General features: G+C 38.7%; 1 protein-coding gene across 1 annotated transcript; it reads right to left on the reverse strand.

Moving 5' to 3' along the window:
- Nucleotides 1-584: 584 nt before the first annotated feature.
- On the reverse strand, nt 585-13,387 carry LOC145785357 (putative ATP-dependent RNA helicase DDX43). Its single transcript, XM_082597012.1, has 17 exons — nt 13,156-13,387; nt 7,761-7,853; nt 7,347-7,391; nt 7,171-7,226; nt 6,535-6,679; nt 6,074-6,131; nt 5,377-5,523; nt 5,034-5,187; nt 4,638-4,756; nt 4,336-4,446; nt 4,107-4,248; nt 3,711-3,899; nt 3,164-3,291; nt 2,650-2,759; nt 2,157-2,285; nt 1,835-1,932; nt 585-1,760 (listed from the first exon to the last, which is right to left on the reverse strand). The coding sequence occupies exons 1-17, from the start codon at nt 13,301-13,303 to the stop codon at nt 1,620-1,622; spliced, it is 2,013 nt and encodes a 670-aa protein (XP_082453138.1). The 5' UTR covers nt 13,304-13,387; the 3' UTR covers nt 585-1,619.
- Between the last annotated feature and the right edge of the window lie 963 nt (nt 13,388-14,350).

The raw sequence follows: 14,350 nt of genomic DNA on the forward strand, positions 1-14,350 counted from the left end.
TTCGATTGCGTGGGTTCCATTCCCACCCTCTGCTAATGCTCTTTTTTCTTCTTAATGACTGTAATCAATCGAGTTTATAAGGAAAATTGTCCTACCTTTCTTAACCAATGCGCCGCGGCGCAATGGTGGTAGCTGGTTCGCACGGAAAACTGTCCTATGTTAAAGTGACTACCTTTTCCCATCGGGCTCTGAATGATCTCTACTTCATCGCAGTCTAAATTCGAAGGTTACGTCGATAACAAGAAATGGAAATGGATAACAAAAATTTTTTTCTGTTGGAGAACTCTTGCAAGCTCGTTTCAACGCGTGCAGTATCACATCGTCTACCAATGTCCTATATAGCCTACCGACCCCAGAATAAATACGTGGACCTGACAACGCTCGATGAACACACAGCCAGGATATAACAACGTGACCTGCGGCGGCGTCACCGCAAGGAGAACGTGTGCAGTCCTAGCTACAAAACTCAAAAGCACCAGGAGGTAACTAGTTCGAAGCTGAAATTAAATTGCTGTGAGGTATGGAACGTGGCTAGCACATAAGTTAATGGTACACCAAGACCAACAGAACTGTGAAAGAATGTGTAGGGAAAATGTCAGTGTGTTTATTGTACGCCAAGCTAACAAGAAAAATAATGCACATAGCAATGATTGATCTTTACATAAAGATTCAAACAAAACTTGTGAACGCTGCGACGTGTCGCAGCGTCATGTACGATGTTCGGCTACACTCTTCCTGTGGAATTGGTGCCTAGACAGCAAAATCTGCCATTTTTACATTGACTCAATGGAAAAATAACGGATTTTGCTGTCTGGGTGGCCGTCACTACCAGCAAGGTTATTTCAGTCCATGCAAATACCGATGTCGTCAGCCACCCTTGTTTTCGTATGCTCAACAAAACCAGTTCAAATATCAAAAGGCAGTTGTGAGAGCTGGGATCACGTTTGGCGCGCAAACGATCTGAACAAATGAAGTGTCTGTTCAAATACCGCATGACGCCCTTTAGGAGGAAAACCACCCCATCGCGTTATATCAGTAAACGACATATGGTGGGATGAGAAACAGCAATAAATAGGCGACGTATGGTATTTGAACCAAAGTTCAACATCAATGTGACACTCCTTAATCGTGAAAAAAGGAAGAGCTAAAAGAATTTCATTTCAACCCTGTTTGAAGGGAGTGAACTCTTGGCTGTTCGAAGTGACATATTTAAGTCTGTATTAAACTAACCACAGTGGTAAATAAAAACGCTCAAAATTTAACTGGGATAGTGACGACTTTGGCAAAAGTGATGTCAAAAACCAAGCTAATTTTACGAGTGCTTCATCACTTTTTCCCAAAAAGTTGTCTGCAAATTAGCCTACCAAGAAAAAAATGTGACATTATAAAGGCAAACAACTTTCTCAAGCGTGCTTTGCACTACCGTAGCATGACTTGCAATGTGTCTGTGCCGATCTTACGTCAACTCTTGTAATCAGACTATCCCTGATCGATGACTACATCACTGGCAGGAAAGAAAACATGGACACTGGACAGTATAAAAGCAGAAAAAAGTAACATTATCTGAGCCACATTGCTGTTCCAGCAGCAAGATGATGATTCGGATGTTGGACAGGACTTCACCAGCCACCGCGACGGTATCCTCCGCGAGATCTTCCTCGGCCGCCTCTTCCTCCCCCACCACCACGCCTCTGCATAGATTTTCGCTCTTTCATTGCAGCAAATCGATCAGCCATTTGATAAAGCTCGGCTGGAATTTCCTGGACAGAATTTTATTTTAAATAAATTTTAGATTAGAACCATCCGGTCAAAATTACAAGACCCATTTAGTCACCTGTTGCGCTTCCTCCAATATGGCAATCAACTCCTTCGCTGTTCCCCAATCATCTCTTGTGACAAGTGAAATAGATACTCCAGTCCTGCCAGCGCGACCTGCATAGAAGACAATGACAGAAGCGAACAAACAAGCAAAACCGGCTAGCTCTAAAGAAGGTGTAGCAGTCATCATCATTCGTTCATCTTATCTCCAATAAGTGAAACATGAAGTTTGTTCCCGTTAGTAGGGTTATCTAATGAAAGGTGTAGTGATAACAATGAAAATACACAAATAAATCTAATATCAAACAAGTTTTTGACAAGCTTTGACTCGCACATACCTGTCCTTCCTACCCGGTGAACATATTCCTCAGTGTTGCGTGGAAGATCGTAGTTGAATACGTGAGTGATGTCACGCACGTCAAGACCACGTGATGCGACGTCAGTGGCGATCAATATGCGTGTGGCACCTGCAAGTTGGGGCGATTTAGCACACTCAAGTAAACACAGTTCAAACCAAACTTCTGGTGACACTAAATTCTTCGTCAATGGAGCTTTCTAAGGCGTTTTCTACTATAAAAAGCTCGTACGAAAGGTGTAGAAAATGATCAGTGACTGTATTTTATTTTCCATCTTGTTAACATACCAACCCTAGCGCTTTGTACAACCCTCTGCTTGAGACGACATAAGCCAGGCGCGCTAGTCTAGCCAAATTAACGGCGACACACATCATAGTGTATGTCTACAACAGCCGAGCACATTAAGACAATTTTAAGACAAAAGTTACACAAATGTACAAGCGGCCAGTAGTAGCAAGTTGTAGTGCATTCTAACCTGTTTTGAACTCATCCAAGGCTTGCTCTCTGTCGTACTGCTCCCGACCTCCGTGTATTGATTGACAGTTGATATCGATGTGGAACAAATCGGCGGATACGTTGTCACAACTAAAAGATAGAAACTCGATTGCAGACTGACCGAAAATAAGATAAGACTTGCATTTGAAAAGACGCACAACAACTATTTATCGACACAAACCCAATTCTACTGTTGCAATGACCATGACACCAAACTAGACCGACTACTGCAGTAGACTGTTTAACCCACGCTGTTCTGTTGATAAAAAGATTTATCCATTTAAATTCAGTTAAGATGTGACATTGGACAAGTAACAGCTCCAGCGCCATCACAAGAATACAGGTTATATTGGGCAATGTTAATGCGAACGAGTCATACAACCAGTAGTAAAAATATGTGTAAACCCAATGCTTCTCTTTCCATCACTTGTTATATTGAACCAATCGAACCGGCAAAGTTTTTAAGACTTATTGACAGACGTAGAAGAACGTACGTTGACTTTCGTCCGACAAACACCAAGACTTTGTCTTCATCGCCCATCTCTTCTATGAAACGAAGCAACCGCTCTCGTTTTTCCACTTCTTCCACAATCTCGATGATTTGCTCCACTGTGTGGGTTGCCTGCATGAAGACAAAAAGCGCATTACAGAAAAAAGTTGCAAACAGAAAACAAACCGTTCAGATTGAGAAAAAGTTAAATCGTTCAAATCATAAAAGCCTGGGATGGACCCTCCGTTAGCATGCAGGTAAATAAAAACATAATTCACAAATGTAACCCAAGGTCTTCTTCGCTCGCTTTGTTGCTAAACATTGGGGCACCCGTCGGTTAGCCACTGATTGGTGTCTTTGTCAATGGAGATTAGCCTCTCACAACATGGGATAGTCTGTACAGTGGGTAGCTTTTGTTTATATGGCCTGCTGTTTACGTCTTAAACGTCACATGTTCAAGTTGATTTTGAAAAGATAATCACAGAACGCCGGTTACGTAAACAGTTTTCACAACAATTTACACTAAAAAGTTATCTTTTTTCTTTTCTTACCGCTAAATCCAGAGATCCGACGTTTACTTGAAAAGGTTCCTTCAAGTGGTTGCTGGCCATGCCGCGCACGTTGGGTGGCCATGTTGCCGACGTCATGATCGTCTGCCGATCCGGTCTGATATCAATCAAAATTTTATTGATCTCCGGTTCAAATCCCAAGTCGAGCATTCTGTCGGCTTCATCCAAAACCTGAAATAAATCGCCTTCTTTTGATACACTGCAAAATTACACCAAAACGTTAATGCTATATATTCTCAGCAGGAAATAGTTGCCGTTTTCACAACGTTTCAATATCTGGCGACGTTATGGCTGGGATAGATACGTTCTGCGTCGGTAGCTGAAACAAGCACAAATACTATAAAAAAAAAAGGTGTACAGGCTTCAGCCAATCCTTACCAAGAAAGTCACACTCATCATGTCAATGATTTCACAAGCGAGGAGATCGTTGAGTCTGCCTGGAGTGGCGACGATTATCTCCACACCGGCTCGTACTTGGTCGACCTGCTGTCGTCTGTCGCCACCTCCGTAGATGCAGACGCTGCCAGAAAAAATTCGGTCGGTTAAACGTCTAGCGACGTCATATCAACGCAAAGAAAATGGCTTGTTTGTTGAAGATGTGACTCACCATCTCATGTCTTTGTACCGGTATTTCTTTATTTCTTCGACGATTTGAAGGGCAAGTTCACGAGTCGGTGTGATTATAACCGCGCTTGGACCAGATCTCTCCTCCCGTGGCCTGAAAGTTAACTAAAATTTGAGAAAAAGTCTCTTGGAAAAGTCTTCTACACTAGCTACGTTAAAACATGTTCACAAACGACTGGTCAGGCGCTTTTGCTACTTGACAATGTAGCGTCAATTTTTAAGTCATGAGACGCAAAGGGTCAAACAGCGGTTGAGAGAGAGCGAATGAAATTGTCGGCTGCTTACGTGGATTGTAGATCGATGTGGATCATGATCGGAAGTAAGAAAGCCAGTGTCTTCCCTGTGCCCGTCTGTGCGATGCCAATAGCGTCGTAACCCCGCAAGGCGACCGGCCAAATCTGAGACTGCAACAAAACTTGAGTTAGCAGGTTTCGAGAAGGCACACCTGTTGGGCATGCACTTTGGGCGCCGAAAACCTTTGTAGCGAATGCACAGACCCACAAGTAAGTTGGCGGTGATTTGACACAAGGCAAATTAAGTATTTCGTAGAATACCAGCACAATGAATAGCTACTTGTAAAAGATCTTTTGATATACCAGACGTGCTACTCTACTTTTGCTTTGGATCAGGGAACAAGAAGATAACGCAGAACATGCAGATAATAGTAACTTTTTTCCGTACTTGGATAGGGGAAGGCTTTACAAAACCTTGCTTTCGAATTTCTCTCAGAACCTCAGGATATTGCGAAAAGGCTTGCTCGAAAGTGAGCACTGGATTCAGAATAGGCCTGTTTAAACCAGATAGATCTTTGATTGTCAGGTCAAAGTTGTCCACCCTGAAGAGCAAGTAATAATATCGGTGAATTTTGAGCCCATATAACATTTTCACTCTTTTCAGTTGTGGAGTTTGCAAAGCAGCTTCATTTCCAAAGCAAACCATAAACGAAATCTTCAAACAACACAATGTTTTTTTGCCAAAAGATAAAATTTCTTATATGATGCAAAAACAAAGTAAAAGCACACACCTCCATTGGGCTACTTCGCGGTCGGACATATCAGCAACGTCGGGATCTTCAACGTAGAAGTTCTTCCGTATCGCAGGAAGGGCGCCCCACTTCTTTTCAGAGAAGATTTTCCCTTCGCTCAGTATAGCATCCCAGTCTAAATTTCCACTGCAAAGCGACATCGCCATTTTAACTATTTAGACTCAAGTAGCAAGAATTACATCACATTCATAGACTTGTGAAATGAAGACACATTTACAAAACCATGCATGGAGTGGACCTCATAATTTACCATACTGAGTAGTAACAAGAACAGTGAGTAAACCACATTATAAAAGCAACACTGAACAACTTGTATTACAGTACTAACAAGTTGACAATATCAAGTAGTAACACTAACAGTTTGTCTGTAATCAGCTCGCTAAGTGGTAAAAATTGTAATTATTGCTCAGTTATTCAATATTAATTATTCACAGTTATTTAATTTTTGTTTTGATGTAGTAGGTTATTTCCTAATAAGGGTATAAAGAGTTTTGCCGAAAACGTTAGAGTTTAATTCGTATGTTACTTTGTTAGTTATTGTATTGATTTTTAAATAGTGTCATTTAATCCAGTTAACTTGTTGTATTTCAAAAACTACAGCGTAAAACCAACACAAACATGATCCAGACTGTTCTGTTTACTAAAAAGACCAGACTATAGATAGAATCCTACTCACTTTGCAAGGAAGCCTGTCTGGGGTTGGCCATTGTCTTGTTCATTGTTTGTTGATTCGTCTGAAGAAGCAAAGTAAATTGAGATGAGGAAAATTATTTACCGTTAAGTCAACCATGGGCCAAACCCAGGACTCTTCAATGGGAGGCAATGATTAATTATCATATCAGGACGGGTGCTGGCGAAATGCAGGGTTGTTGAGTCGGGCGAAAAATGCACGACTCCGATTTCTCGGTTTATAACTGGCCGACTCCGACTTTAGGGTTGCCAGATTTTTTTTCATTTTTGTCTTTTTCGTTTTTTTTTTTTTTTTTAATTTAAATTCACTTAAGTTGTAATTGAAATTGAAACGGCAACTTTCATTAAAACTGACAACACTTTTATTTTATTAAAAATTGAATAAGATTATTCACCAAGCATTTAGCTAAATAACATGATATGATCTGGCTATACTAGTATACTTGCCTTTGGCTACGCTCCTGGTCTTGCCATAGTATTTGTCAGTTTCATCTAAGATTTCTTGAATTAATTTTCGGGCTGACTCAACACATTCAGGTTTGCCACTAATGGCAATTGGAACTGCATTGCCACCCCCTTCGTCCTGGAGAATCTGAAAGTAAAATAATAGCAAATAGGTCAAAGTACCAATTTGAAACCACTATCGAGAAAAGCATCGCATATTCAAAATATTGTACTTAGATTAATCCGACGCTCAAAAAACACTGCTCTGCAGTGGATCGAAACGCGACGGCCGTTCCTACGTAGCAACGACTCAAACGGTAAGAAAAAATATAGTCTCAAGCTTTGGAAAGAAGCTATGGAGCTTCTAATTTCAACAATGGAAACAACCTACTTTAATTCACAAGTGTAGACACATTGACACAAACGACCTGTTTTAGCCTGATGCTGCGCGTTTGCTGCGGTGGTGGCAGTTTGCTATTAGCTTTAGGAACACAGTTTCCTAAAATCCCTAGTCATGTGCATTGTGCAATGACTGCAGTCTGCAACAGCGAACCCGCAGCATCAGGCTGAAACAGGTCGTTTGTAAAATAACAACGATTATGCTGCAAAAAGCGAAATTCAATCTACTACATAACTTACTTTAATTCGGGCACCGGATTGCTTTTGCATATCTTTTATATTGGATCCTCCACTTCCTGTAGAAAGACATCCACATGAAGTGATTGGAATGTAACTTACTGCAAATGATTACTAGATGCAATTTAAAGGCAATGATATTGCTTGTGAATTTCTATTTAAATAAAATTCCAACTTACCGATAATCCTTCCTATAATGCTGTGGTGCACCATGACTTTCTCAGCTGAAAACAAAAAATAACCTGCAGTTATGGTTTGTCATGACTTTTTAGCAACAATTGGACAACTGTTTCATGGCATAAATCGTATTTCAAATTGCAAGAAGCACAGAAAAGAACATCTGGGCCACAACATATTAAACTGAATGAACTGAGATTCCAACTTGTTAATTCTTGATAAACTCAAATTGTTTAATATAGAAATGTGTACTGTGGATTGCAACGACATGCACAAAACCTTATGCATTTACCATTGCTTTGCCTGCACTGATCTAATCTTTTGTGAAACATAAAATCTAGTTAAAATACTCAAAACGCATCACAGTAAATCTATTGAACTACTTAAAATAAAAATAGTTCTTAATAAAAACATACCATCATCATAATTTTGACGTTGGTTTCTTGAGTAGCCATTTTGGCTTCTGTTATAGCTGCTGTTGTCGTAAGACCTTTGAAATCTCTGGTTTCCTGAACACAATACATGAAAAAGTGATACTTATGCAGCAAATGTAGACAGCATATACATTTTCTTCCGTATATACAAAAGAGGCAAGGAAGTCAATTCAAGCTAGTCAATACTTATGAGACACAACCACATTCTCTGACACCTTTTCAAGAGTCATGCATGGCCTTGCAAGGGTTTTCATTACTCAGCGATGCAACCAACTGATAAACAGACTTTTTTTAGGGAAACAAACAACTTGTACAACAGCAGCAATGAAACAATGATATTTAAAGAACAATGTTAGGCTATTGAAAGAACAACGACAACTTTAAATTGCTTGTACCTATGCTGAGACGTCTAAAGTGTTCTCTTTGAAGAAAACAAAATAGGTGTCTTAGAAAAGAATCTATTTTCTATCACGGATCGGTTTTAAAATAAAAATAACTTCGCAAACCAGCGATATGAAAAACGAAATATATGTATATGACAATTATTTATAGCGGTTTAAACACACTTTAAGCAAGATTTGAAAAATAAAATAGACAATATACTGCAAAAGTTGAGGTCGGAAAACTGTCTAGCAGAAGATCTGGGAGGTGAGCGTAGCGAGCCAGAAATTGCAAAAGCATATAAAATTTAAGTAATTTTTGGAGGGTATGTGTAGGGTTGCAAAATTCCCGGGAATTTTCAGAGCCGAAACTTTCCATGGAAATTTTGGGAATTAACGGGAATTTTCGGAAACATTCAAAACAATCTTAATTTGATGTTGAAACAGGAAAATAATGGCCTTATACTGTTTAGAATAAAAGTACTATGTATAACTAAAATACTTAAGAACATACAAACACATGGTTTAGTTTAATAACTCCAAAAATGAATCATCACCAATCTGTTTTTTACAAAGAAAAACAATACTGAGTCAGTTACAAAGTCGTTGTTCTAGTTGCTGCCGGTTAGTAGGGTTGCCAGAGGTTAATATAAAAAAGAGCCCAAGCTTATGCAAAAAGTAGCCTAATTTTTTGGGGGTTCTAAAATGGAGCCCAAATTGGAGCCCAAGCAAAGAAATAGGCTATTATACAAAAATTTTCAGAGCGCTTGATCATCAGTTCCAAATTATAAGTGTTTTTCTAGTTCTTCACACCTTTCAGACTGATTGGCAACCATGCATTCACTCAACTGTTTGTTAAAATAACTAAAAACAAGTAGGCTACCGGCAGGGATGGGCAAAACAGAATACCGAATATAGAATAACCGGTTGTGAAGCCTAACCGGTTTCAAAATGCATATGAAATCGGATAATTAAAACCGCTTTAACGATCGACTCCGTACCGCTCCGTTTGGTCGCAACGAATTCGCTGCAGCGAAAGTAGAATTGTTTATCGATTTAGTGCAATCCAGCATAGGAAAAACGTACGTGTTCACATTAAAGAAATCTTTCTTGTTAAGCGCAATATTTTTGTGTAACTGCCACATCTGCTTCTTCAGAGAGATGTTTTTCAAGTGCAGGTTAAATTGCCACTAGTGTTGGGCGATATCGAAAAAAACAAAACGATACAATATTTGAAAAAATACTCGATATTTCAATACTTTTCGATATTTTTGTTCTAATTAAGAAAAGAGTTTCTCAGTCTTTGAAATTAGCCTTGTCAGCAATAAAAATGCCGAGGCCACACGAGCGCTTGTAAAGGTTAGACATTCCTGCCAGTCGTTATGCCACTGCCATAGATTTGTTCCTTAGTCAATACCCTGATGGAGCTCTGCGAAAGAGGCGTGTGGATGGGTATCAAAGCACAAAAGCGGAAAAACGTGGACGCTTCATTGCGAACGACGAAGACAGTGTAGATTTACAGCCAAGCGATGAGCCTCTTGATGTGTCTGATTCCAGTGATGACGCGACAACCTCATCCTCCGATACAGCATCTGATGATTCTGACAGCTAGTTCTTTATCAAATAGACTTTGTGTTGCTTGCAGTATCCCAATTGTGCCGAAACTATGTTAGTGCATACGTAAATCGAGGCAATCTGCTCGCAGGGAGCTATTAATTTGTTACTGGTACCTGGTTGAGCAATTAACGTTATTTTATGATAATTCAACGTCGCTAGATGTTGAATTAATGTGAAATAAATGTAAATTTCTTTTTGGGCATTGTTATTACGGAATGTTACGCAATATAACCCGCCGGGAAAACTAAATCGATTTGTGCTGACTCGAACGTTGAATTAACGCGAAATTAACTTGCTTTTCCTCCCCGTGAGTTATTTAACGTGAATTACCGTAACAGTGTGCGTATCACGTTGCTCGCTTTATCGCTACTTTTGGCATTATTACATCACAACAAATCAAACAGTGCAGTCGTGATGGACTAGTTTCTAGTGTATTTTTCGCTTTTTGTTTTACATATTTTGGTATAATTTTTTTCGTAATAAACGTTGAAAGCAATTGCCGAGGCAATTTCAACTTTTGCCGTTTGGCCTCGGCAACGTTTTGGTAAGGGTTTGCAGTTACGAGTTAGGGCTGTGATAGTTAAAACATTGAACAAAATTGAAATAAATATTGATATTGAAAAGATATCGTATTGTATCGAAAATTTTAAAAAGCCTAAATTTGTTACACTGCAATAAGCAATTTTGTGATGTTCATTGTTTTTGTAAAATCATTAAAATGTGTTGATGGTAAAAACGGTCAATTATTCTAGAATAGATATCTGTATTCTATATTCGGTTTCAGTATTCTAGAATATTCTAGAATAGCCAATTATTCTATTTTGCCCATCCCTAGCTACCGGTACCACACCAAGTAACACAAAAAATGGTTTAATTGGTTTTCGTGATGAGCTAACGCATCAAGAGTGTTCCCCTCAAGACCATCAACAGTTTTGATAACCCACCAAGGTCGATCAACGTAGAAACTATCTTTTTTGTCTTTTGTTTTTACTCATATAAATTGTTAAAAAAAAATTCACTAGCCTTTTTTTTCTCACTTTTCTACATTTGTAAAAACTTTATTAAGGTGTTGCGACCATGCCATAACTGAGTGTTGGCATCATGCACGTTATAGCGTCCGTGTTTTGTCGCTTATACCTTTTTCTAGACCCTTGCTATGTTTGACATATATTGTTTTTCGTTGTGATGGTCAGAAATATAAACAAGCTGAACTGAATCAGTTCAAATCAGTTCAACTGATGTCCACTGCATTTTCATGAAAACCTGGATCACTTATGTTGCCAGGATTGCCAGATATTAAAGCCTAAACATGCATATTTTTGAAAATTGGCATCTTTATACCAAATTGGTAACCCTGCCTGACCGAGACCTCCAAAAACGCTGCTCCTCAATGAAATAGGCCTAACTACGAATTAGGTAAAAATATTAAACATGATACAATTTTTACATAAAAAGTTATATTACATTTAAAAAAAAGTAGCCCAATTGGGCGCCAGCCAAAAAAGCGCGCCCAACGCGAATTTTTGGCGCCTGGAGAAATCAAAAGTAGCCCAATTGGGCGTAAAAGCGCCCAATCTGGCAACCCTACCGGTTAGCATCTCCTCCTGCTCGGCTACTTCAGATGATGTACGTACCGTACTAATGACTGTTCTGGCAGCGTCATCGACTTCAGAGTCAACTTCAATTTGAGTTGACTTGTCTTCACAGGGCTCAAACAATGCCAAGTTTGTCCTGACTGATACTAGTTTGTCCATCCTTTCATTTGCGAGCCTATTGCGGACCTTGGTGTGAGTGTTCCCAAATATGATCACTTGATCAGTATTTTTTTAGATATTGAAAAAGTATGCGTAAGCCTCATTCTTAATTAACACCAAATTAGTATTTATAATAATTAAAGAAAATAAGAAATGCTTAAGATAGGTTTTTGATATTTTTTTCTAATTGATGAAATATTTAACAAATTTTTTAAACATAATAAATGCCAAATGAAAATTCCCCAATATTCCCGGGTCCTTCAAAATTCCCGGAAAGTTTCCAAAATTCCCGGAAACTTTCCACCCCTTTACAACCCTAGGTATGTGACTAAGATAGGGTACGTGACTCGCTACAGCTTGCAACCTACCTCATTCCCTGCACACTTGACCTCCGAGTTGGTGCCCTGAAAAGATCTAGAGAAAAAATACAGCAGGTCCGACGCCGAAGTCATCAATCAGAGTTTCTGCAAACGGTTTCAATTTTCCCTGAAGAGATTGAGCAAACATTCTGGCATTTTTCCTTGAGCAGGTCGATTTCATAGACCAGAATTTAGGCATTTTTTTCAATGTTTGCTTGAAAAGATTGAACTAAAAATACAGCAGCGCCAAGTCGCTGATCAAAGTTTTTGCAAAATTTTCCTATTTTAAGTGGCATTAATTATGCTGAATAGATAAGGGGTTCCTAACTTTTTTTGGCTGCACCTCCCTTGACGTCACTTGTAAAATTTTATGCCCCCCTTTCTTGTAAATTAATAAATCAATGTCAAACTACATAAATGTGACCAACATTTCTGGTTACGACTTGTACAATACAGTAGCATGCTATTGCAACAGCCTACCGCCTTTGTACCACCTTTAGGGAATCATTACGGCCCCTAAAGGGGGTACGCTTCAAAATTTAAGAACCACTGAAATACATAGATTAGAGAGCTGTCCCTGAAATGCATTGTTCAAGTGCACACTGCAAGAGTCGAACTAGCAGTCATGCAGTTTCTTTGTGTATAAAATTTGAGCACTTGAGTTATTGAGGCAGACTATTTTACAGCTAACAACATATGCGCATATTTTTTGGGTAACATCAGTTGCGTATTTTTTAGGCAACAACAATCGCGAGTTGCTAATCAAATTTTCGCAAAAATTGTTCAATGTTGTTGAAAAGTATTGGGAATCTTTTAATTGTCAGAAACAGTTGAAAATCAATTGATAAGTATTCATGACCCACCAAAAAAACAAGCATGACTTTCTCTGTGACTTTGAAAGTTTGCCAAGAAATGTTACTTGGTGGTGAATACAGCATTTCAGTGGCAGCTCATGATCATTAGAAATAAACCGTAGGCTACAATCTTAGAATTGCCAAACTCCGATCAGAGACTTCAACGCTGCTGAATTTCTATCTTAATCCTTGCAAGGAAAAAGTGAAAGTTGTTTACAGAAACTTCTATCAGCAACTTCGGCGCTAATGAATTTTTTCTCTTCATCTTTTCAGGGGACTTAATAAGTGTATCCGTCTCAGAGCACATATATAGCTTAAAACATACCAGTACATGTAAGCTACGCAAAAAAAAACATTTTGAAAATAACTATGGTAAGGTAAAAAATGTTAACACTCCTGATTAGATTGATTACCTCCTCGGCCTCTTCCTCTTTGGTAACTTCGATCACTACGATCAAATTCATGTGATTGGTTGTAATATGAATTGTACGAGTTGTACTGTTGCTGTGGAGCTGCATTCAGTTGATCCAAATCTTCCACCCAACCATCATCATCATTCATATTAATTTTTTAACACAAATTATTATTTTTAAACTTGTTTAAAGTTATAATTGCTTTGTAACAGTATGCTTCAACTGAGGATACAACCAACTGCGCAAAAATCAAAAAAAAATAATTAGCAAAAGTCTTAATAACAAACCAAATAACAGGGTTGATCTCTAAAGTGGTCAAAACTGGTTTTGACCACTAAGCGGTTTAAACCTGGTTTTAACTGGTGAAAACTAGGTTTAAACCGGTCAAAACCCAGAAAAATATTTTTATGTACCGGTAGTGAATGGTCGGCTACCTGGGCTATTTAGAAAAATAAAATATTGTTGGAATAAATTCTTGTACTTCAGTTGGCTGTGCAAATTCTTCATCGTTTTACCAAGCATATTGTGGTTCATCAGAAACTTATTTTTAGAATTTGAATTTTCTCAATAATTAAAATAACCAACTGATTAAAATAACAAAAATAAACGGAGAAATTGAATATTTTTTTGTTCAAAATCCAGCATTTAGGTTATTGTTGATCAAAACAAAATATAGTTGAACATCATTACTAAACATGGAGGGTAATATTTTTAATTCAATTGAAAAGCAACTTGATTCATACACTAAAGGGGTTTTGACCAGTAATAGGTGGTCAAAACTGCCCGGTTTAAACCGATCAACCCTGCCAAATAACGTCTTTTCACTAGCATTTAATCTATTAAAAGTTAGTGCGATACTGACGAGCCCAGCCTCATGGGTGAAACACGGTGTCTATCGCTGTCAATTCTTGTTACAAATCGGGGTCCACGTCTTTTAGGCGCTGACAGTTAGGCGCTGGTCTAATAGGCGCGCACACTGTGGCGTCTGGATATTTAGGTGCAGAGCACTGTGGCGCCCGTTCATTTAGGTGCTATTCCTAGTAAAGTCTGTAGATTGTATCAGCTTGGCAGGTAGGGGCGTAGGGCAATGCTTTTCACACAAAATATTATATTGAACAGGAAAATATATTGTTTTGTTAATGCGTGTGCGTTGTTGGTCATGGCTTCAGTGCGTGAAGTTGCTTAAACTGGCAAT

Source organism: Aplidium turbinatum, chromosome 16 (genome assembly GCF_918807975.1).
Source record: "Aplidium turbinatum chromosome 16, kaAplTurb1.1, whole genome shotgun sequence".
NCBI classification, from domain to species: Eukaryota; Metazoa; Chordata; class Ascidiacea; order Aplousobranchia; family Polyclinidae; genus Aplidium; species Aplidium turbinatum.